The sequence below is a fragment of the Nymphaea colorata genome, chromosome 12, assembly GCF_008831285.2.
Source record: "Nymphaea colorata isolate Beijing-Zhang1983 chromosome 12, ASM883128v2, whole genome shotgun sequence".
Lineage (NCBI taxonomy): Eukaryota > Viridiplantae > Streptophyta > Magnoliopsida > Nymphaeales > Nymphaeaceae > Nymphaea > Nymphaea colorata.
In genome coordinates this window covers 7,948,248-7,972,961 of record NC_045149.1, presented here as the reverse complement: position 1 = coordinate 7,972,961, position 24,714 = coordinate 7,948,248, and the positions used below count along the sequence as shown (strand labels likewise).

Below are 24,714 nucleotides of genomic sequence, written 5' to 3'. Positions count from 1 at the left end.
AAATTAAAGTTTCTAAATTTTGACTAGGGTTGAAATATCATTTTTCAAAAATTTTATATATAACAAGTGAAATTTTTTAAAATTTACATGTAATTAAAAAAAAAAAGATTTGACGTAGGGTCAGGGCCCATGCGGGGCCCTACCTTGGCTCTGCCCCTGTATTAAAGGGACAATGGGTTGGATGAGAGCTTCGGCTTTCTGCGGGTTGGTGGGTCTCCGTCACTCACCCAAAATCCTGATCTTATGACTATTTAGGTATTACAAAGTGAATCTACAAGAATGAATTTTGGTTTTTTTTTTTTCTTTTCAACAACCAGCCTAAATACAAGCAATTTAGGATCCTTAGAAATGGTACACTAACTTTTTCTTTCTCATATTGATTTCATTTACCAGCTTTTTTTATGCCTATTGCAGAAAAGGTGAAAAGGACAGAGGTGCCAAGAGGAATACCAAAAAGGGCGTTCCCATATCCAATGGACTCCCTGATCCTGACCAGCTTCATTCTGTCAGTTCTGGCTGGAAAGAGGAGGGAAATTAAGATACAGTGAGAGGGAAAAAGTGCTTCTGCAGTGGCCATGAATTGCAGACTTCCCTTCACTTCTATAGAAGAAAGCAACACAAAACAGAAACTTGCCTTTTGCATTCACAGGATGATATGTCCACTGCTTTTCTGTGTTAAATTAATTCCATCCCAGATGTTGTACCCAATTAAAGCCAACCTCACCCTTCATAAATTCCAATACTTTGAATCTTACAGAATGCTGAAAAAGATTTAAGCTCAATAACATGGTTTACTAATCTTGATTAATTAACATATGTACCTGGTTAATTAAGTTGAGCGCCAAGCTGCCGATCTACCCAAAATTAGACTATGTATCAATTCCAGACAAACAAAATATCTAGAAATCTAAGATGCCCACATACCAACATATGTGTGTGTGTATATATATATATATATGCTGGAATCCGCCGGCCATCTGCTTATGGGGATGTCTTACATGCAGAGGAATTCAGGCTGTGTTCAGACATCCGGATACATGAAGAGAAGCAGTAGCCCTTTGTGTGCCCCTTGCCCCCGGAGTTCACATATTACGCTCTGAGACCTTCTTACGGTTCAAGATAGTAGCACACCGTGTAGTGGCAGCGACCATGAGTTTCATAACATAGACTCCCTTGAAATAGATGGCGTTGCCGCCCAGTCGTGCTATACCCCTCGGAACATCCTATAAACAGAACTTGACAATATAAATTTACATAGCCAACCATCACACATCTCACTGTGTATCAAAGATTCAAAGTTCTCTGTCACATTGTAAAGTATGACAGGAAGTGGCAGTCCTGCACACAAATCATGCTGAAATTGACTCCATGATTGAGTTGAGTTGATACAGCTTTCACCTATGATGTTCACGCAAATAATTTCATATGGTACGAAAACATCCATCAATTATATGTACAGAATCCACCTTCTCTCTCTCTCTCTCTCTCTCTCTCTCTCTCTCTATATATATATATATATATATATATATATATATATATATATATATATATATATGATGCTCAAGGAGAATTCAACATCAAAATCTACGCCACCGCTGTCGCGAATTAATAATTTTGATACTGACCACAAACTGTTTGCTTGGCTCTTCAGGCCCTTAGATATATCCGCTTGCGTCCGTCCAGTGAAGAAACCCCTTCGATCCAGCGACAAAGAAGCGCTGTACACTTAACGACACTAATGGTGGTCCTCATCTCCACTGGTCTATTATCTGCCCGCTCCTGCCCCTTATGAAGAAATACAGAAAACCGAAGACAATGCGTTTATTGGATTCATCGGTCTCATGTCTCCATCCTTCAAAAACTACAATGGAGTTCAGACATTCACATGAGATAGTTCAATGCTTTAAGGAAAAACATGCATTGATCACATGTGGTTCTGCATGCTGGTCAGGTGGGTCAGTTTAAAGACTCCAAGTGGAAGGAAGTATGGTTTCAATACTTATGGTGTCTAGATTTTCGCTGCAGAACAAAACAGGAGTGATGCCATTTCTCCGGCAAGGCCGAAGTACGTACCTAGAGGTTTTGCAATAAACGGAAACTTGAACAGGACATGGTAAACATCACCTTCTGCATACATCATAAACAGAATCAAGGGGCATAGTTTAGTTGGTCGTGACACATAAAGAGGTGTCTTTCTGGTTCCATTATCATGGGTGATATGCCTCTTTGGTGGTGAGACACAGTACCCATATTGGAAGGTGGATTGCTGCTACCATTGATGCTGACACAACTGAGGCCCCTGGATATAGGGGGAATGAATGGCCTTCGGGCTCGTTTCTGAATGATGGTTCATAATCCTTTCGCTTCGAAAAACACATGCAAAGGGGTAGGCACTCAAGCTTGATAAAATATTCCTTTCGCTCACCAGGAATATATCATAAAACTTTTATGAGCCCAAAGTGCCCACTAATTCTTACCCAACTGAAAACATTGCATTAAAACACACTTCACACACCCAATCAAATGAGTTTAAATTCCTTCTGCTTTTAGCTAAGATCTGGAATATCATGGTTCAGCCAATTACCAAAAATGTCTTCAAAAAATGCTTCATTTTTTCTAAAATAATTAGTAATCGCTCCTTTTTTAAAAAGAAGAGAAAAGAACAAGAACAAGAAAATGAGTTGACAATCTCGATGGAGAATCGTCGGTAGCAAAAAATTTGCTTAAAAGTGGATGAAGGACAAGAGCTTTCACAATGTACGAGTTTCTGCTTAGTGGTCAGGATATTTGAATTTTATTTGATCAGGCCCTCCAGCCATGCCTTTGCTTGTACACATTTGTGACAAGGCACTTTCTAGAAATGCTTTAAGGACGATTGGAATTTAAACAGAAGGTGCTGTTGTAAATGTGGAACAGTGAAATCTCTATTGACAAATGGACCTTGCTATAAGCTTTTCATGGAAGACAGGCTTTAAATGACATAAGAATCTCTCTCTCTCTCTCTCTCTCTCTCTCTCGCGTAACCACGGTTCAATGCTCGCCAACCACCACACCTTTTCGGTAACGTTAGTGATCTCACTCTCCCTTCCCTCTCTCTCTGGATTGCACATTAATAAAATTGATACCTATTTAGGGTGCTGCTGCTTGGTGCACCAGCAGCAACAGATCACTTGAAGCCTCACTTGGCACCCCTGCTTGTTTTTGGATTTTGAGCAGCCAAAAACAGCAATCCCTCCCTTCAATCTGATCTATTTTACTCTAGTTTCTTCGAGAGAAGGTTGAGATTGCTGGCGAATAGTTGGGAAATATTAACACCGAAGCCCTATGAACTTAGCAGAAAAATAGGCATTTCAGCCATTGACATAGCTTGTGAGTGGCTGCACTGAGGGGCAAGGCGCCACATAGCTGGTCAGACTGGCAGACCGATGAAAATCTCATTATAGTTCGATTCTCATAGGCATTACACTTCTGAATTACAAATGATAGATGCGACACTCTAATTGACACATGTTCGGCTCCCCACCCAGGTCCGAAAACAGCCTTGACCCCAAGGGCAAGGGGAAAGGGAGAGAGTCTTCGAGCTCATAAAACTCAGATCCAATGAGGGACACGGCACTACTCATGGCAAGTTGTTCATGAAGCAGGCCTATTTGTTGTTTCCTCTCATTTGCCAGTCTTACTCCAAGGTATACCCCCATGAGTTCTGTTAAGGAAGTACTTTTATGGTCCTTTTTCCATACACCCAAATAGAGCTCAAGAACGTTTGCAGCAGGCCACTAGAGATTCACTGGACACTTGAGTCAGGAAATATAGGTTCCATATCTTTTGCTTGGTGAGCAAGACACTCTAAGTGTTACCCTTGGCCTAATCAAGTAACACGTTTTTCGTTTTAAATGAATAAACTTCAAGTCTTCAATAAAACAACACGACATTTTAGAGTGGCCATTTTTAAGGCATTTCTAAGTGGTGTTCCTAATTACTTTTAAGAAGAACAGCCACGATTGTTCCAACAGTTTTCCATGTGTTCCGAAAAGTTAAATTTCCAATTACATTGTAACATGCATATAGGAACAATCACCCCAGGCGTTCTCATGCAACCACTTATAAGGCTAGGAATGGTTCACCCTGGCCGTTCTATGAAGAAAGTCTTTATATGTACCACTGAAACAGAAATTACTGCGCACCAAAGTTCGCACAAATTATTCTAGCCATTGAAGATATTGGAACAAACAGGGGAAGCAAACTGAGTAGACCTGCTGTACCTCAAGCTTGCAGCCATAGCACCACTCATGGAACTTCCCTTTCACTCGACTGAATGTTGGACTTCCAGACCTCAATTTCTGTACCAGTCTGAGATATTTCTTCTTTCAAATTCAGCATGCCTGCAGAACGTAATACACCAGCCACATTCAATACGGAATGTCAGAAAATGGAGAGAGAGAGAGAGATTACCAAATACCAACAGCCTAGAAGAAAATGAAAGACAATGAAAAAAATCCAGACATACACTGCAGAAATGAGAAAAAGGGAAGAAAAGAAATTGAGTGATGAATGTCACAGCACAGTCAAATGCATAAACTAACTAATAAAGAAAATACCCGTTACTTTGATTGGTTTTTGTTGTGAGTGCGTGTCACGCCTGATGCTAACAACTGCCTCAAAGTCTTAGTCAAGTGCCCCTGCCAAGTACATATGGAAGTCAAACCCACTACCACCGTCAAGTGAGCCTTGGTATTGAATATCCAGAGAGGCATGATTACATGATCAATCAAACAAATCTCCCTCTCTTTCTCTAAATCTCACTCACCTTGACGAACCCACGTCTTAGGATGACATAATCTGCTTTGGGCACTCCCTCGTAAAGCTGGCATCATTCATTATACATCCATTACTATGCTTCTAATGAGATCTGAACATAATTTACATTCTAACGAGAGTGCTGCATAAATGACACTTCTGTTTTAGCTAAAGGTCATCCATTATACACCCTATTAAGAAGAAAGGCTTCTGCAGCACACAAACAGAAAGAGATTAAGAATTAAAATAAATGACATTAATCTAGGGTTAGAACTTAGAACTTAGAAGTGTTACACATTCAGACAAACAAGTGAGACCAATGAATTACCAGATTTTCATGCTCACCGTTTGTTAGCCAATGACGAAGCATTAGAATCCATGCTAGCAGAAACCTTTTCAGAGCTTTTCTTTCTCCAAGGCCAATTCAGATGATCCATATTGGGTTATATCCTGAAAATAAACAAACCAAATTCATACTCACCCTAACCTCAAGATGCTCATAATTAACGAACATTTCACATACTTTTTTATCTAACTGATACACATATGACCAAGCATTCAAGCAGAGACCTTCAATAAAGGAAATTAGAAACTTGTACACATATTCTAAAGGCAATGAAATCCAAAGCCCATCCATGAACCAAGTCATTCTGCAGCCAAAATACAGCAGTAGATGACCACTGATAACAACCTATAATGTGGGGAGGACAAACATGAGGATAGATGCATGCGTGAATCATATATACCATTGACCTAGTTGAAAAGGAAAGGTTATGTCACCAAACCAAACAAACACCTAAGCAATAAAGAGTCCCTTATATGGAGAGAAAGATCCGACAAGATGGCCATGTATTAAAAAAATGGCAAATGTACAAATCAGTTAAAAAAACCCTCAATATATGAGGCTTTTGTCCTCTAATTGCTGAGATAGGGGATGAAGCCCAGGCAGGGTTACACCTCAAAAGTCTTGTAACATCCCCAACTCCAAGATCCAGAAATTTATATTCATTTCAATATTTGCAAGGCATTCAGACACAAAGTCATTGGTGTACTGGAAAAGGCAATGTCTCTCATCTGGGCAGTCGCAATTTGATTACTGGGAGCACAGTTAATTATGCAAGCAAGCTGAAGTTATAGGCGTACAAACCAGGGTCGGGAACGTCCCTTGAAAGGTTTTAAGGACAATCCAAGAACTTGACTAAGCTTCAAATTCATAATAAAATACCTTCAGGGGCAACAGCCCTCAGGCAAGAAAATAGTGAAACCTTCTTCACTGTTCTAGCAAAGTGCATCTTTGCTCACCATTCTAACCAGATACATTTTCAGCAAAGCATTTTCACAGATTAAAAGCTTTCCATATAAAAGATGTGGATCAGGAAATTTTGGAATGCACGATTTCTTGGATAAGCAAACCCTCCTAAAAAATGGTGGATTTGGTAGGGATGCATACAGTGCAAGTTTCACCCAAGCCCTGATTTGGTGAGGCCCTGTCAAAGGAGCCAACGTTACTTATACCACCTTATAACAAAGTTAGATGGCATGGCTACCAATACCATATCAAGCTTAGCTCATTAAAAAAGGGATGCATCTGAGCATCTTCATGGTTTCTCCTAAATGACATCCTCCTAGGGACCTAGGAAGGACCTATAATTGCTAAACAGAGCTTACAAGTAGCATTATGCAGGCACAGACCAAGTTAACAAATATTTCGAGTATTCATTCTCAAGTGGGATGAAAAGAGAATGTTGCCTGCATTAGAGAAACTGACCCCAACGTGCCTCAATCTAGGGATCACAAGCAAGGTATGACAAAAACAAATTCCAAAGAACACAAAGATTTATGTGGTTCAGAGAAAACCCTCCGATGCCCATGGCTCCACCAATTTCTCTTTTTTATCATTTGTCTGGAACAAACTATCAAACAGTTTTCTTCTATTTATATTAGGAAACCCTGATTAAATTACACATATGCCAACAAAAGAGAAGAGTTACGAGAAATATATCAAACATGCATTAAAGTTCATATTTCAATAGCTTGTTCATGCTGCATTCTTGGTTTTTAACAGGTTAAAACCTTTCTTGACATGGATCATCATCAAGAAGCTCATACTTGATTTTCCACCACAAATTTCTATAACAGCAGAAAATATTTTATACCAGAAATTTTCATAAGCAATATTGCAGTAAAACATGCTCAATGACGCATCCCTGAAAATTGGAAGTGAAAAACAAATTCAGAGGAGAATACAGACGAGATAGTTAAGAAAAAATTTCATGTGGTTCAATCTGAAAACATTTTCGAATAAACATTTACGGTTTCTACAGCACCAGTACCAACATACAACATATAGCACTATATATTTTGGCAAAAGACACTTGAACATTGAAATATATTTCCAATCATATTTTATCCACTAAGTCATTATTTTTCAGTTAGGGTTGTCTTAATGACAATGAGGTACCCACCTTAGTCGAAACAGAGTAGGTTATTGAGAAGACAGTGGAAGCCTGTGTATATGATCCAGAAAATAATCTGCCACAATTCTTTGTGCTTAAACTTTCCCTACAATGGACAATTTAGACCATGTACACAATATATCACAATGCATCATAGGTCCAAATAATCTGCAAAAGAGTAGAGAAAAGGAGTTACTATAAGCCCTAGGAAAACTATTAAAGAGGAAGAGACAAACCATGGATACTCTGGCTCTTCATGCCTTCCACTAATTATATACCCCTAAAGATTAATGTGAGTTTCCTGTCACTGTACATAAAGGTAAGCATGACTAAAGGAAAAAAAAAACTGGCATTTATGTCTTTCCCCTGCTTAGATATTTTGCCACAGATAACCTGCATTCAGAAGCACAAATTATTGATTGCATTAACTCAATAAAAAATATGCTGTTCCACCCAGCATTGTAACTCCAAGGTGACCACCCAAAAGCCAAAAAGCGAAGGCTATGATGGCTCTTCAATCTTCAGTAATTCCAAAAGATTTGGTTGCTTCTGTACATTTTCCTTTGATAAACACCAACCAATTTTGAGTATGTCCATTCATTTTTCTGCCTAGACTCCATGAGAATTTCACAAAAAGAATGAAAATCTCCTTTCCCAAATACTTCATAGACAATTGGGTCTGTCACAAGTTGAGGAGAAGCATCTATGTTCATGCTTCTCAGAGGAAATGACAGGTTTCTTCCAAGTCCTTTATTCATATACATGTCAATAATGCACCCATATGTTATAAGATCCGGGGCTACATTCCTATGCTTCATGTGCTCAAGAGTAAGATGCAGATCCCAGAACATAGACATCCTTGAAAAAGCCAAAGCACGGATATTGAAAGTGGTAACATCAGGAGAAAATCCAGCCTCACTCATGTGCAAAAACTCCCTTTGCAAGCTTTTCATTTTGAAGTTGGCAGCATAAGACAGTAAAAGCAGGTTCCAAAGAAGGTTCTGGGAGTTTCGTCTCTTAAGTCCAACATCTCTCAAAAACTCTCCTAACTTGTAGAATTGTCTTTCCCGAATGTAAGCGAGGGATATTGCTCTAATTGCTTCTTTCTCAATAAGAAGTCTCGATTGCTTCAAGCGACCATATGCAGTTTCCATTTCCAATAGAGAGCCAAATCTACTATAATAAATAACATAAACATTGCCGATTTGTGAAGTGACTTTAAATCCTCTGGATACCATTTCTTTAATTGTTTTCTCCATCATCTGAAGCTGCCCCTCCCTGCCAAAGCAATGAATAGCTGAAGTATAAAACTCAGAGGAGAGATCAGGGTCTCTGGAATTTGCTTCATGCAGTAGCCTCTCGATGTCCTTGAACTGCCCCATTTTACCATAAGCATCCATTAGTCCGGAAATCACATCTAAATTGGGTCTGCATGAACTGTTTATGATTTCATCCCAGATTGCTTGAGCTTGAGATAAAAAACCATTATTAGCAAAACTCAATATCAAAGCTGACCAAGTAGCACAATTTGGTTCAAAGCCACTAACTTTCATCTCCATGAAAAGCATCTCAGCTACATCAGGCATTCCCTTCTTCCCCAGTGCACGGATTAACAGAACAAATTTATCGCCTAGACATATATCTTTGGCTTGTCCATCCCAGCATTCTCTTACCTACTTGCAGACAAAAGAAAATATATACTAAGCATACGCGCAGGCACCCACAAAGCAAACAGAAAGACAATACATGTCTAATATGGTACTGAAGCATGATATACTGTCATGGACCGACCTATGGTAATCTTTGACTTTCACATACTATTTGTTGAAAGCCTAACAAACTTCCGAGTTCATTTGCACGTGTAAATCAATTACCATTTCCCATATGCTAAGGTCCTGTCCAAAGCTCGAAGGCAATATCTTGGACATATGAAAGTTAATCCATCAAAACCATTTGTTCTCACTTTTGAGTCTGTCTACCACTTTTGGTAACAACTAATAACTGAACCATTAAAATAGTTAATGAGTTGCAGAAACACATGTCAAGTGTTACGTAAAGCTTTCACTCTCTGAGCTTATACTCCATATGAAGGGAATACACAAAAAATCTATCGTATTTTATCACCACGACGACTCTGAAAGTGATCCTTTTCTTGATTTAGTAAGCATCATCTGTGAGACTATTTTACTACATTCAAGACACTGAGTCTAGTGAGAGAAATGGTAGGAGGCCAAGCGCACGATAAGCTAGCACCAGTTGCCACTGACAGAGAAGAAGAGGAGAAAAGAAACAGAGACAGAGGCCAGAATTCGAGGTCGGAAGTCTTAGTATTACCACGGAAGCGTCGACGAAGCTACGATTGAGCTTCAAACGAAGGAGCAGGTTTCGAACCGGAGCTGGATACCCAAATTCGGAAAGTCTGTACGAACGACTCAATTGGGCATCTGGGGGGCGTGAAGAGGCCCACCGGCGATCAGTGGTCGTCAACAAAATCGGGGAAGTGAGAGAAGAAGTGCTGGTGTCGACAAGCGGTTGGTGGAAGAGTTTCCTGTTGAAGCGATGCGCAGTAACTTTCGAGGAAATCCCATGGAGCCAACACGGTGAGAAGGAAGACGAAGCCATCTCTCTCTCATATCCATGGACAAACGGTGCCCACTTGAATTCAGCCTATTCTGTCTCTTTCTAGCTGAAATTCGACTCAAGAATTGATTTTATCAACAATGAAATGCTAAGTTTCTACATTAACCACTTCTAAAAATCAGCTTCCTTTTGCCGACAGTCAAAATTGTAAACGTGTTCTCAACGCTTACGCACAAACTTTGTGGTTCATAAAAAACCGGATTCAAATGGTACCAGTGACAAATCGATTCAAATTCATCAGCCAAAACGAAAGTGCGCATATCATACATTTTTTGCTTAAAACAACTTAAAATATTTTAATTGGTATCGATTTATACAGAGCTATATTAAAGACGGCACCCCGGAGAGCTACTCCAGTGGTTTGTGCAACTTTGATTTATAGACCCACAGGAATCAAATTCTAATTGGCCATACGACAGCCCAAGCCTGTGTGACCATACCATTTCGTTTGAGTCAAATATTGACCATACAAATCCATTGCAGAAGTTAGACAAAATATGGTTTCTTGGTCGCGGGCCTCCTTCCTAGGAAATTGTCAATAAAGAATTGTTCTCGCTTCTTATTTTTTATCTCAACGCTATCAACAAAAACTCGAACGCTCACACACATATGGATGGAATAATCAATCATTTTTCTGTTAATCTCATAATAAAGGGAAGATATTGTAATCCGGGGGCAATGAGCACAGAGGGCGCTACGGCTCTCATCAGGCGGTGGGCAAATAACTTCTTACCCTTAAAAAACCTAAAAGCTAGATTCAAATTTACTGTTGAATCCAATAATTATTAGAGAATAACACAGGTTTTGTTTCCAAAGAGAACTAAGAGATGAATGTCAATAATAGGTTGTTGGCAAGTTAGGATCGATTAGTTTTATTTTTTATAACTCAATTTCCACCACATAATCTTGTTAAAATCAACAGCCTAAACAATTCATATTGCACTGTTGTTTTTTTTTCTTCTTCCTGAGCTCCTCTTACCTTGGTGTATATAACTGTAGAATGTAAATCAATCAACTTGTCAAAGGGAAAATGTAAATCAATCAACTTGTCTATAACTGTTGAATGACTCTCTTTGCAGCAGGTTTGATTTCCTGTTTCTAGAACACCAAGAACAGGGCGTCCTATTTCTACTTACTCAAGAATGAATAAAACAAAGATCAAGGTCACATTTGCATCGAGCAAAACCGATGCTCATGCGAAACAAACTAATCGACAAACAAAGAAGAATGGACGAAAAATGCCAAGCAAGAAAAAGAGGAGCAAGGACCTCCTCTTACAAGTTACAAGTTACTTCTTGAGAAGCACAAAGTATCTTCTTTTCTTCAAGAGCAAGTTACCGTTGATTTAAAGCAGACAGGGTTAAAGCATGCATTTTAAAAATAAATTGGCGCAAGACAAGGAAGGTTTTCTAGGAAAAATTTCCACCATACTTGTTTCATGGGATGAATTATCCCTAGAACATAAAGACAAAATGCAAACACACAGTTGGTCGACCCGTAAAAAGACACTGGTAGCCCTTAGAAAGGTGTAACAGTAAGGGCACCGCTGAAACAATCGTAGTTGGCAAACTCCTGACTCGGACTTAGTTTGCATAAAGACTTGATCATCAGGTCAGCCAGTACGTTTAAATTTTTATGGTGCATTTTTTTCTATAAATGGATAAAAAGAAAGTAAGTCTGTGTGCAAGTTTGATTTTTCATAAACTAAAACTGAATAACAAGTAATATGAGTATTTGTGTATATTTAATAAAGTTTATGAGATAATTCACAATTTAAAAAATAACAAGTTTCATTATTTAGCAAATGCACGACTTAAAAGAGCACATAATTAGTTGACAGTCCCAATTGACTCGGTGGACCTTGACTTGTGACCTAGTAAATAAACCATCCTAGTTGACTCGAGCAAGTCACAAATCAGATCGACGAGTTTGCCAACTATAGAAACAGCCCTTCGTCCGGCTCATTACCATCTTTACTGGCGAGTAACTGAGACAAGAAGCGATCGATTCTCAAGTCTCAGTTCACTTTTGGCCAACATATTGATTATATCCAAATTGAAGAGTGTCATCTGCCGGTTTCTAGATTTTTACAAATTAATATATCTGTTCCCTGTGTCTATGAAGGAGTCAGCCCGTGACAATATCAATCTTTAGTTTTGATTATTTTTCATATTTGTTAGACCTCCAATCCGTGCATTGTAATTGATCCCTGTACATAGAAGATTATCAAGAGTTATCACGTATTTGTCTTACTGATTTATTGCTACGCCAGATTTTCTAGCATGCATTCAGAAGTTATCACAATCTTCACAGACGGCTGGCAGTGGCGAAGCCAGAAAATTTTTTTGGAGTGGCATTGATTCATATGTTTTCATACCTAAGAGGGCACTTACATGTATAACAAAGTAAATATTAAATAATCTTAATGTAAAAATGAAAGAAAATTGAAAAGAATACGATCTAACGATCATTGACAGTGGCAGAGCCACATATAGGCACACCAGCCTATATGTGTCTCTGCCACTGATGGCTGGCAATGCCAACACAATCATCTACTGCAGCAAGCAAAGGCATTGTCATCTTCATTAGCTCAGTAACTTCCTCAACGATTGATTGCATAGCATGATTATCACTTTCACCCTCCTCCCTTGGACTTCAAAATTCATTTTTTTCCATATTGTGAAGATTCACTGTTTGTTTAAACACACTCCAGCATAACCTTAGGGGTGTTTGATTGCGTCATCAGGATTTGAGAATTAGATAAAAATGTTAAGTGTGGATCTTAAGTCGGACTTACTATCCTTAACTTGATGAACCATGAAATTTTTGCCATATCAGCAAAAGAATGTCATATTGAGATCTATAGATTTAAAAGCAGAAGTAATCAAATGACCCCTAAAGCTTTGTCTACAAACTAAAAAAGGGATATTCCTGATCTTCTTTTCTAAAGGCATAAGAAAAAGCAAAAACAGAGTCTCTGTGAGATTTCTACCCCTGCTTTTGGTGGTCTACTGCTGCTTTTTCAACAGGATGATTCTTATTTTTGTTACAAAATCATAGTTTTATCTTTCCCCACAATGGAAACTCGAAGTAATACAGTGTTCCTGATATACATCATCAAAAACTCACCCCAAATCATATCAAATTTGCACTGTAAAGAAAAGCAAAAGTTGATCCCCTTCCTCAGTCGAGCGCAGAGAGAGAGAGAGAGAGAGAGGCTTTACCCTAATTCCTAGTTGGTATTTAACTTTAAAACAATGTTCTTTGTAACTTTAAAAAGCAAAGCAGTCTTTTAAATGGCAGTCTGTATCATGGGACACGCCATTTGTACATTATTTTCTTAACGTGAGGCCTGCTTTTGCAAATTACTCTATGACACACCACAAGCTTCATGATAACTAGAAGAACGACGTGCCTTTATTTTTTATGCTCAAACTCACACACCGAAATCTCAGCTAAGACAAAATAAGCATGCCATGTAGCACGTCAAGAACCAAACAAACGACTAAATATTTAAAATCCACACGTACTGACGAATTTTAACGTGCAAACTCGAAGCCTCGTCTTAACGAAATTATAGAACGCGAGATTTTTATATTTAAGCAAAGGAAAATCAACTTCCAAACTTTAAAAAAATAAAAAGTGGAAAACAAATGAGATGAGGAGAAGAAAGGTGAATCACGCGGTTCATAAAATACTCAAGACCTCCAACAACTCTGAGATCAGCGTTTGACAAATTTGACACTCTCTCACAGCTAAAGTCTGAAGCTGTGCCCCACCAAACAACGTCTCTCTCTAGAACGAAATGAATGCCAACGTCTCTTTCTCTCTCCCGCCTGCGAACGTTTTCCACCGACTAAGCCTCTCTCTCTCTCTCTCTCTCACTCTCTCTCATGGACGGCGTCTCGTTCCTCTCTTCTCCAACGAGCAGCCATGACTCTGCAGTGGAGAACCTCCTGACTGAGATTCTTGACGTCGCTGCCATCGAGCAGATACAGCAACTTCCTTCTCCCTATGAATCAGCCAGCTCCGTGCTGCCCTCCCCAGTAGAGACCCGATTCCAGCGCCTCAAGTCCTTAAACCAGACGACCAAAACCACCCAGTCACCCAAGAAAGAAGAACAGGAAGAACAAAACCAACAACGAGAACCACCACGATCACCTCCTCCTCCTTCTCCTCCTCCCAATCCTTCCCAACCTGATACCCCACAAAAGGCCTCCGCAGGAACCGAGCTTCCGGCCTTCAGTTCTCCCACAAAGCTCCCCAAATCACTCCCCGCGAAGGAATTCGACCATTCCTGGGATTCTCCTTCGTCGAGCGGTTCGTCGTCGCCTCCTCCCAAACAGGGCTGCTGTTTCTGGGCATCGCCGAAGAAATCTCTCAGGAAGAAGGGCCGGAGCGAGACATACGACGACGGCGGCTGGGGGAAGGACGATGAGATCCTAACTGATTTGGGCACCTTCTCGGTGAGAAGCCAGAGGGAGCGGATGAAGGCGGCCCTGAAGGAACAGGAGAAGATGAGTAAGGAGGCGGAGAAGGTGATCAAGTGGGTGAGGCAAGCGTCTGCTCGGATAAGTGTCAACGATCTTGGCGACGACCTGCGCCGGAACAAATAAGGATGGGTGCGAGTGATGAAGAAGACGATGCCGATGCTCTGGGGTTTCTTCTCTTTTCCCTTTTTTCAGCATTTAAGTCCTTTTTCTTTTCCTTGTTTCTTCAGAAGGTCTCACAAGGTCTAAGCCGTAGGTTTTGGCTGCAAAGCAAGCAACTGTCCGCCTTGGTATACTGGTTCCTTCGTGTCTGTCATCGAATACGTGTATAAATACATACATACAGAGTAAAGTGTTTATTGGATTATAGGATTACAATAGAAGAGTTGGTTGTAATAGGTTGAGGGAAGATATCTTAATGCTATTACTGGATTGCAAAGAGATCGGTATTCTTTTTTTTTTTTTTGTGCATGTGGAGATTATATAGATAGACAGATAGCGAGATCACACTTGTACTGAGAACTGAAAACATATTAGAGATACCAAAAGCAGGTAACTGAGTATGTGATTCAAAGATCAGTAAGGACAGGCCCAACATATCAACAATGCAATTCATGCCATCTCCCCTGCCAATCGTTTCAGGTCTTAACCCCTCACGCATTCTGGCTTTTGGTCGTCAACCGAACGGTTGAACTTCTTACCTAATGACTGAAAGATGAACTCAGCTCCTGGGCAACTGCAAATTAAAGATAATATCCACTCCGACCAACTATGACCAAAAGTAGACCGTCGCGTGCTGAGTATGATATACATCTACTTGAATTAGGCAAATTCTCCTTTTCGGTTGTAACCAGTGAAGCATACAAGTTGTTCAACTAGACTTGCCGCCCGGAAGCAAAAGAGATGATGAATTGAATTTGATTGCAAGAAGTTTATAGGAGTCTCATGTGCATAGGCATTTGTACTTTCTTGACTTGCTTCTTCACAAAGCACTTGCTATGTTCTTTGTTTGTTTCTATTTCACGTTAGTTCAAGATTCATTCATGTCTAACATTTTTTTCCTATTCATTGCCAGCCCTGTTGTACTTACACTTGAAAGAGTTGCTTTTGCCCCCGAAAAAACAACAAATTGCAGTTCCTACGAAGTCTTGATAACAATTAAAATGGACTAAATGTGCTATTTCCCCAAATTACAACTATAGAATGCTCTTCAATGTCTTGCCCACATCAACAGAGAGATATGACTTCCATGAACACAAATTTGTGCTTGGACATGAACATTTGCGTGCCAAACGGATATCCTCTATTGCGTGGCATTAGCAGTACTCTATGAAGTGATCTCGTTACCTCGAACACGACGTCCTGAAATCAAGTCTCTTAATGACAAGGCAGGAGAACTGTAACCATAGACTGTGGTGTCTCTCCAGAAGGTAACTCCTGAAATGAAACGAATGAAAAGACTGTTTTAGACCAAAACATGCCAAGAATTTTTTCCAGAAAAGGTCGCATGTTTATGACCAATTTATATGGAGAAGTTCTAGGATCAAAGCCAAACCCATAAGATTTGAAAGGACGTACAATAATACCAAATCTCTCTCTATAAAGGGATGTTCACCAAACATGCAAGAAGGTATTCTGTGCAGAGGAAATTGCTGAATGTGAACCAAACTCCTGGCCTAACAACACGTAACCAGTACAGTACTGGAAGACGCAGAACAGGAACATCTTGTTCCCGGTGCTCCAGAAACAGGCCAGCACGCCCTCTTCTTCCTGCGGTGCTGTTTCCCTCGAGTAGAATGGAAGCTCCAAGCGAAAATGGAGCACTCATCTCACCTCGTTCTGCCATAGTCTGTTGAACCTGGAACACACAAAATGCAAGTTCTGTGCACTCCTTCGTCCATTGTTGGAGGACTGCGGGCCACTTCAGCACACAACACCCGTGCCACCAAACGTTCTCAATATCTCTATCTTAAACCTTAGGATTCTAAGTTAAGAACAAAACAAACTTCCCCTCAATTCATGTGACAAGTTTCTAACTTTCTACTTTCGTTTATTAAGTAAATTTGTTTCTGTAGCAGTTGCGTTTAGTTTGCTTGACACATTTTATCAAAATGGTTTGAGAAGAAAAATCAAGACATCGTTTAACTTTCTGGTGCAACAACACTCACTAGATATCTAAGACGTTCACCGCAATCAATCAGAATCCATGAAAAAGAAAAATAGAAGCACCAGGTTTTATTCTATTTTTCAATAATAACAAGAAAAGAGAACACAACGTCCACTTTGAACAAAATGAGGCAATCACACACTATCTACAGAAAAAACTTGATAGTTCGGCCAACAAATATGGATACTGAATAAAAGTAGTTTGAACAAAAAACAGTAGAAGAAATACCTATCCATGTAATTAAACCAAGTGTCGCAGCATAAAACAACTTCCAGCTGATGCTTTTGAAACTGCAGCCATTGTTTAAGGACAATATTACAGAAGAACTGCAACTTACAGAAGATTCAAGTGATAAACCATTGACTTATTGGTAAATAGTCTTACCAGTACATGCAGATCAAATTGCCCCACCCATACAAGACAGAAGCCCATGTACATCCAGTAAACCTGCAACGCATTTTGTGGACATGCAAACAGCTTCCACATTTACTCACCGATAAATTTACAAGCCAAGGTAATAGAACCATGTATTTAGGATAACAATTTCATGGTGCCACTAATGAACTATCAAGAACAGATTTCACAATTCCAGATTCATGGTTATGCACAATGATCCACATTTTAGGGTGTACTTTTCTAATACAGTGAAATACCACAGTTTATGCTTCCTGATCGAGCCTCTGAGGTTCTTAAGGTCCTCCAATGACTGGTAGAAAGTGCACCATCTCATTGTGAAGCTGATTGTTAATTCGTTCTAAATTGGGCTGAGATGAATTCAAAGTCTACATCTTGCATTTTGCAGTTAGATAATATCCATGAAAAGAAAGACTAATAATGATTAGAGCTTACCACATGAGATCACGTATAAAAAGTGCACGTGGAATCATAAGCCCGTTACCAACCATAGAAAGCAGCATTGAGAAAGCCGATAAGCCTCTAATATTGTCTGGATTGAGATAATTTGTCCACTGCAAGTATGATATAAACGTAGGAGAAGAATTCTCCAGGAAATATTAGTCAAAATATAAGCAGCGAAACTCTTTATTTAAATTCTGAAAGGGAAAGCTGCACCATTTGTGCGACAGGCATCCACATGAAAAGCAAAGTGGCTGTCCATCCAGAAATAGAACTGACGAAACTCGCACCAGCATCAGAAAGTTTCCCAGTGCGTTCCTGCAAATTTGAACTAACGAAAATGTCAGGGGCTCAAAATAACTGTATAAAATAAAAAACTGAAACGAGTTGTCTAGTGTCTACTCGTATTTATGATATGAGGCATTACAAAATGAATAACTAATAACTATGATACGATCTTCAGAAACAACCACAAGAAGGAGCTCAGGCGCTCAAATAGAAAAGGAAGAGTTGGCCAAGAAAAAAATCCGTACTGCATGACCAGGAATATCATGGCTAGATCGACAAGCTGTTAAAAGATGAGATCTTCAGCCAAGTGCATCCATGAGAAACTACGTAGTCCAAACCAATCAAACAAAAAAAAAATGCTGGTCTCTTCCCCATGTATGAATTGAGCTAATTTGGGCTTATACGTGACCAGAGGACCAATTGAAGTCACCTTTAATAGTTGAGCAGTCGGAATCAAATCAGGAGAGTTGGGAACACTAACACAGGACAGCTCTCAAATTGATTTGGCTGCTCATAACCACACAGGAACCGACTCAGATAAGTAGCACCAAGAACAGGACTGAGCCATCAGAAGGAGCATTATGCAAGAAAAACTCACCATTAAGACTGCAATAACTGCAACAGAAAAGGCAACAGCCCCAGGCAAGATGCTTTGCGGAATGTAAGGAACAAAAGTCGACCACATAACCTGATTGATCAGATTAATACATTAGCATACATGGAAGACAACAGAAGACAGAAAAAGAAAATGAAAGAACCCAAATAATCGCATAATAAGTGACAAAAGAGTCCGTTGTTTTGAGCAACTGATGGCCATTTTTTTAAGGTTTTGAGGGGTTATGGTTGGATATTGATATGGTTACTCTCAAAAGCTTAATTTCATAATAACGTACAACAAAGAAGAAATCCACAATGGCGAATGTACCTGTGGAAGAACTGAAAGGCCACCGATAGTAATGAAATCCTCCCAGCATCTCCAAATAAAAAGAGGAAGAAGTCTGAAATAATATAAAAAATTTAGAAACATTCCACATGCTACAATAGCTGAAGTGGCTATGAAGGTAGGGAGAGGCATAGCTTCCGCCAGAGCGAGTTGAACTATAACTACATAAGTTGAGAGCACGCCCAATGTCTGAACCAGAACAGCCTCTGTCTCTTTTTTCTTGGCAAAATAAGAAACCAAACAAAGGTTTCCCAGCAACCCAGTTAACATTCCCTGCAGACCATATACTTTTTGTTGAGCCACTAGAAGCATTGTTAGACCATAGCTGATATGAACAGCGGATACATGAAGCACTGTAGGAAATGAAATATAAACGTTCAAGAAAGTTTTAATGAAACATTAACAAGTACAAGTGGAGCATGAAAAGAAAGTCATAAGACAGTGCCATGCATCCATGGACGTCATATGCAGCCAAACTGATCACTGAGAAAATGTTTACAAAGAAATATTTTTTACCCACAAATATTTGTGCAGGAACACACTTGAAATGCTAATAATGAAGAGGCTCTGGGAGATGAAAATTCAGGTCATGCCTCTAGTCGACGATGCAAATCAAGACAACCGCCGATGGTGAAGAAGGACAGTTGGGAGTTGATCCAGGTTTTTCATCTTACTCGTACCAATGCATCTTACAAGTTCTAAGGAAAAAGGAAGAAATCACCAGGCAACGGTTAAATTAGTGATAAGTAAATAATTCGTTGTAGTCCTTCACGTACAAAGAGGCCAACATGTTGATTTCATGGAATCACTTAGCCATTTAAACCAATTGACATGACCTGTACTGAACTGCAGCAGTACCATATGACCACTAAAAGTGGTAAGCAGGTAAGAGGGATATGAAGGAAATCAAATTAAAGACATGAAGACGGCGTTTCAATGGCGGCGGAACGAGGACCAGAAACTCTGCCGTTCCGGAACGCCAATGAACGCACACCAATTCCATGGCAAACAAACGCGGCGCGAAACTGTGTTTGTCTTCCTGGTCCACTGATCCGCTCGTTTCCAGCGGAACCGTTTGTAAATGTCATTCTGTGACTGTCTAAGCGGAATGGCTGGACTTACTTCCATCGACAATCAAAAGGTAGCATTTCAGTCAGTCTGTTTGACAAAATTTGGGAGGAAGTTTAGGAAAGAACCACAAGGCAAGAACCAATATGGAATACCAAAATATTAGATTTTCGAAAAATGGGCAAATATATCTAAGTTCGGAGCTTATCTCAAACAGGCGTGTACTAAATAGAAGAAAAAAACGAAAGCCGTCGAGTTGAGTGCAGATACAAAGAAGCCACAGCCATGAAACCACAGGGTCTTGAGGAATTAAACCAACCAAACAGAAACCAACAGACGGAAAGAGACAAGGAACGAGGAAACATGCAGAGAAAGGAAAAGGAAAAACGTCAAGGAACTCACGATCCAGGGCAGCGCAAAGAGGGCGCGCGCGTTGCCCGCCATGAGGTTCCGGCAGTTCAGCACGATCTGCGGCAGCTGGAGCAGCAAGAACGGCACGTTCGCCGCGCCAGCGAACTTCGCCGTTAACGCGTCCCACCGCACCGACTCCGACTCCTCGTAGCTCCGCCCGGACCGGCCAGATCCCTTCGCATTCCCCTCCTCCTCCTCCTGTTCATCGTCCGATCGACAATACAGTATCAATTTGACGACCACAATAAGAATAAGAAGAAGAAGAAGCACCACCAATTCGACAACGTCCGGACGACCTTGCCGCTAGCATGATCCAGGAAAGAGCTCCCGGAATCGGAGGAGGCATTGATCCTGCAGCAGAAGGTAGTCCGGGAAAGGCCGGAAAGAAGGCGGAATCCTACAAGCACTCTCAGCGAATGGGGCGGTGGCCGGCGGCGGGCTGTCAGAGTGGCCGAGGAGAAAGGCTTGACGAGGGCAGCATTGAAGGGGCGGCGGGGAGACAGAAGGAGGGGCACGGCCGCTGCCTCCATCGAGCCGAGCGAGGCTTGATAGTGGGAGCGGGCGCACCTACCAGTCTGCGGCCGGAATAGTCGAAGCCCACCTGAGCCAGGCAGACCGGTGTGGGTGCGGCGGCCAGAGACTAGTGGAGTGTACAAAAAGGAACCCTGGTTTAAAGGAGGATCCGGCAGTGGAAACGTGCAGGGTTCGAATCCCCTGAAGCGCCGTGGCAGATCCATTACCGGAAGCCTCGAGATGGACTCGCCGTGCCTTGGCCGGCTGCCATCTGTTTAACAAGTTCCCGGACGCATCCCACCTAACGACTGCTGTTGTCTTTGTACTTGTTGCCCCTTTTTTCATACTTCCATGCGGTCCTCTCAAAACCATATTAGCACCTAAGCAAAGCATGTTATTAATAAAGATTGATGGGGCTCTTGGGTTTTGTTGTTTTGTGAAAACTACATAAATTGGTTTTGGTGTTTGTTTGACACATCTAAAATACAGCTTTTTTTAAAAAAAAAAAAGCATTGGGGATCCAAACCAAGTTCCTCCAAAATTAAGTGGTGCTTGCATGATTTTTGCTTTCAAAATGTTTGAGTTCTACCAAAAGTGGCTTTGAAGATGATTTAGTTTTTGCTTGTAAAGAGAATGAAAAAACCTGACCCCATGAGATTATTCATCATTTGATGGGTTTTTCGTTTTTGGTGTGTCACCCAAACCAAAAAAAACAAAAAAAAAAAACTATGTTTTGAAAACTCATTAAAAACTTTTTTTTTTTTAGTTAAATGACAGTGTCAGCTTGGAGGAGGGAGGCACTATAGATTAGTGGGCTTTTGGTATTTCCTCATTGATGTGTTCCTGTTTTAATGGAAAATGTAAATGGTCCCAAGGCACAGAGCACAGCTGGTCGTATTGGTGGACCAGTAAGAGTTGAGTCGTCAGTCAGATTCCCGTAGGTGTTACTCTGCAAACAACGGTAGTGCAATACTCTAGTTGACAGGTATGGTACAATCCACCCAAGTCCCAAAGCAGCCTTATTCATGCCCTTTGAAGCGTCTTTTACTCACCAAAATGGAAAATGTAAATGTTTGAAAACTTTTTTTAGTTGTAAGTAGCCAATCGGATCGTGTTCTGCATGTGACAACATGGTCAGGGTTTGAAAATATTTAAATAGATTGGGCTTCCAAGGAGGCGTCATTTGACTTGGATTTAGATTTTGGACGTTAACTTGGATACGTTGCAAATTACGTTACATCCTCCTTAGTATAAGAATTATTTACTTGTATGCAAAAATCCATGTCTCATTGCTAAAATATAAAGTAAACATGAATAGATACCACGAACAGTTATAATTTGAGTGCCACACTGACCCATATAAGTTGAGCACCCCGAGTTTAAATAAATAAATTTCACACGAGCAACAAACTTATAAGAACAAAACTACTGATTCAATTAAGCATGGGCATCTGGCCAGCCTGACATCTATAACCTGGGCTCAGGCTTGGCCCAATTCTTAAAACCTAAGCCCGAGTTCGGCCCGATTAAATTAATATATATATTTAATATAAAATAACATATAAATATAATTATTCGTAATAAAATATTATAATTATATATAAAAATTAATAAAATACATTTTAAAAAATTTTCATCGAGCCCACCAGGGCTTATCGGGCCAACCCCATAAATTATTGGGCTGAGTACCAGGTACTCGCTAGCAGGCCGACCCGATAACTATAAGTTGAAAAGTTCATTGTCCAATTACTATCATCTTCTAGAACTGCTTAGGTAGCATCCTAGGTCCAATCTCTGGAGCGTCTAAGAATTTTAGCAGCAACAATGGCATATATCTGATCCCCAAATATATGAGATGATGTCCACTAAGATCTCTGGTGGTCCATTTTCAAATTTGCAAATGAATGAGTTTTAGCTTTTTTTTTTTTTTAATTTGCAAAGGTTTTCAAGTTAAACTTTGTCCAGGGGTTCACAAACTTGCATGCAATCCCATTCACTGCGTAGGGTAATTCTCCCACGTTAACTTTTCGTGATTTAGATAATTTCATTCACTGCGTAGGGTAATTCTCCCACGTCAACTTTTCTTGATTTAGAGAATCTCATTCACTGCATAGGGTAATTCTCCCACGTTAAGTTTTCTTGATTTAGAGAATCGACTGACTCAAGTAAGAAACGTTTGCAAATTAACGAAGTTAATGAATATGTATGACTTTTATGTAGAAGATCAGAAATCTGAAAAGTTGTATAAAGAGCTCAAAAAAAATGAAGGAAAATGTAAACCCATTGAGTCCACGGGCAGAGGCAGGTGTGGGCAATTGCCCATATAGACAAACAAAAAATGTTTATTCTCCTAGTGATACTGAAGGGAATTTTTTCTCATTACATATTGGAGCCCCTTAAAGATTTCAAATTTTTTATACCTATTGCTCCTTAGACTTACGATTCAATTCGAGCAGAATGGCATGTTTACAATAATTTTACTTCTTGAAAAGGTAACTAGGTCTATTGAGTCTAGTGTTTTCGGTTCTTTAGGGTCAGTTTAGCAAACAAAATAATATGTAACTGTTTCATGAATATAGCCTAAAGATTGTGGCAAATTCATGGAACACCTTAAGAAGTGTGTTCTGAATGCACCCCAACTTTTGAGATAGATTCATGAAATTGTTTCATTTGTCAAATGATCTCCTAACAGGTCATTTGGTAACAATAACAATTTGTTATTATCTTATGAATCTGCCAGAGAATGAGACAGATTAATGAAATATTGTCGCATTGTGTTTTATGAATCTACTTCAATTTTTAGGCAAATTCATGATATAGATACAATAACAAGCCATCAACATCCTGTGGTTTGGTTTATTATATACATTTGGTAATACTTATGGTTAAACTTTATCGATTAGGAACACCACTGGGTTGGATCTAGTACAACTGAAGGCATTGGAGTGCACATGGGTACATCATGTCCTTTAGTAAGACAATAAAATAAACTAGAGGCCTAACTGAAAAATCCTCGTGTCACTGCTTCAAATATGGTTCTTGTACATGTTAATTAATGAGAAAGTGAATATAAATTGAAATGCAATAGCTGTTATACTTGTAGATTAGTAGGAAGAGAAGGGTGGGGGTGAGGTGGGTGGTGGGGGAGATACCCTGAAGAGGTTGAAACCCCTCTTCTTTCCCTCATGCTCATGAGTCCAAGGCTGCTTTGAGACGTAGGCGGAGAACGAGACATCTATCAACTAAAATGTCACACATCAACCGCTTGCAACACAAACAAGTAGTGCTCGTGGAAATTAAACTTCCATGTAGACTTTCACCAGCCTAGAAGTCCGATGACCTAAGCTACACACCTCTGGACCATTGATAGATTAGTAAGGGAGTTTTCTTTTTCTTTGTTCATTTCTAATTAATTGCTCTTGGTCCATTGTGGAATAAGGTCCTCATGATTTGAGAGATATATCAAAGATCAAACCCTTCCCTTTTGATCTTAAGTTAAACCTGTTCTTAACTCACATAGTAGAATAAGGATTTTAAGTGTGTACCTTGAGTTGGGCTTATGATTCTTAGTTTTATGAGCTAAATATTTAAGTGTGGATCTTTTACCACACTAGTGAAATCATGCTACATCAGATCCATGAATCTAAATTTGAAGTAATCAAACACCCTTAACAGAGTTCAAATCGAGCTATGCTAGCCCAGACCAGCTTGAGCTTGTGCCAAGCTCAAAATCTATTTGCTTCATATCAGCTTAACTCAAACTCAAGGGAGCCTCAAGGGGAGTAACATAGCTGGTGTGGTGGCGCAAGCTGGCATGTTGCATGTTTAACTCTTACCGATATTACTCCCCTGGTCTGTTGAAGGTGGGATCCCGTCACTCTAGTTGGTGGGTGTGCCATAGCCTACCTAGGTCCCGATGCAACTCAGGATCCAGGGGGAGGGTGGTGGTTGGCGGTAGGGTGTGGGGGTGGAGGGGACAGACTTTAGATCTTCTTCGGATCGGTAGGCTGTTAACTTCCTGCTCACCTGAAACTCAAACTCATGGAAACTTGAAACTTAGCTGAGACATGTACAAAATATGACATG

The 24,714-nt window shown here is 40.0% G+C and overlaps 3 protein-coding genes across 11 annotated transcripts; 1 reads left to right on the top strand and 2 right to left on the bottom strand.

The window, feature by feature from the left end:
- Positions 1 to 1,572: 1,572 nt before the first annotated feature.
- Positions 1,573 to 9,953, bottom strand: LOC116266118 (pentatricopeptide repeat-containing protein At3g42630). Of its 9 annotated transcripts, none has more exons than XM_031647218.2 (8): positions 9,588 to 9,953; positions 7,490 to 8,926; positions 7,263 to 7,359; positions 5,143 to 5,247; positions 4,808 to 5,007; positions 4,599 to 4,679; positions 4,263 to 4,382; positions 1,573 to 1,861 (listed from the first exon to the last, which is right to left on the bottom strand). In XM_031647218.2, exons 1-2 carry the CDS (start codon positions 9,873 to 9,875, stop codon positions 7,775 to 7,777), a joined length of 1,440 nt encoding a protein of 479 aa, XP_031503078.1. In that variant the 5' UTR covers positions 9,876 to 9,953; the 3' UTR covers positions 1,573 to 1,861; positions 4,263 to 4,382; positions 4,599 to 4,679; positions 4,808 to 5,007; positions 5,143 to 5,247; positions 7,263 to 7,359; positions 7,490 to 7,774. The 9 variants fall into 9 exon arrangements, with proteins under 9 accessions (XP_031503078.1, XP_031503077.1, XP_049936939.1 ...); XM_031647217.2 differs by lacking the exon at positions 1,573 to 1,861 and adding an exon at positions 4,066 to 4,176; XM_050080982.1 differs by lacking the exon at positions 1,573 to 1,861 and adding an exon at positions 4,066 to 4,176 and having other exon boundaries at positions 4,606 to 4,679.
- A 3,621-nt stretch (positions 9,954 to 13,574) lies between these two features.
- On the top strand, positions 13,575 to 14,824 carry LOC116265640 (uncharacterized). The gene has a single exon (XM_031646383.2). It carries the CDS (start codon positions 13,787 to 13,789, stop codon positions 14,507 to 14,509), a length of 723 nt encoding a protein of 240 aa, XP_031502243.1. The 5' UTR covers positions 13,575 to 13,786; the 3' UTR covers positions 14,510 to 14,824.
- Positions 14,560 to 20,944, bottom strand: LOC116265639 (maltose excess protein 1-like, chloroplastic). The gene is made up of 10 exons (XM_031646382.2): positions 20,412 to 20,944; positions 20,107 to 20,313; positions 18,619 to 18,909; positions 18,292 to 18,381; positions 17,622 to 17,723; positions 17,400 to 17,518; positions 16,935 to 16,997; positions 16,779 to 16,840; positions 15,731 to 15,820; positions 14,560 to 14,693 (listed from the first exon to the last, which is right to left on the bottom strand). The coding sequence occupies exons 1-10, from the start codon at positions 20,850 to 20,852 to the stop codon at positions 14,629 to 14,631; spliced, it is 1,530 nt and encodes a 509-aa protein (XP_031502242.1). The 5' UTR covers positions 20,853 to 20,944; the 3' UTR covers positions 14,560 to 14,628.
- Positions 20,945 to 24,714: the final 3,770 nt, after the last annotated feature.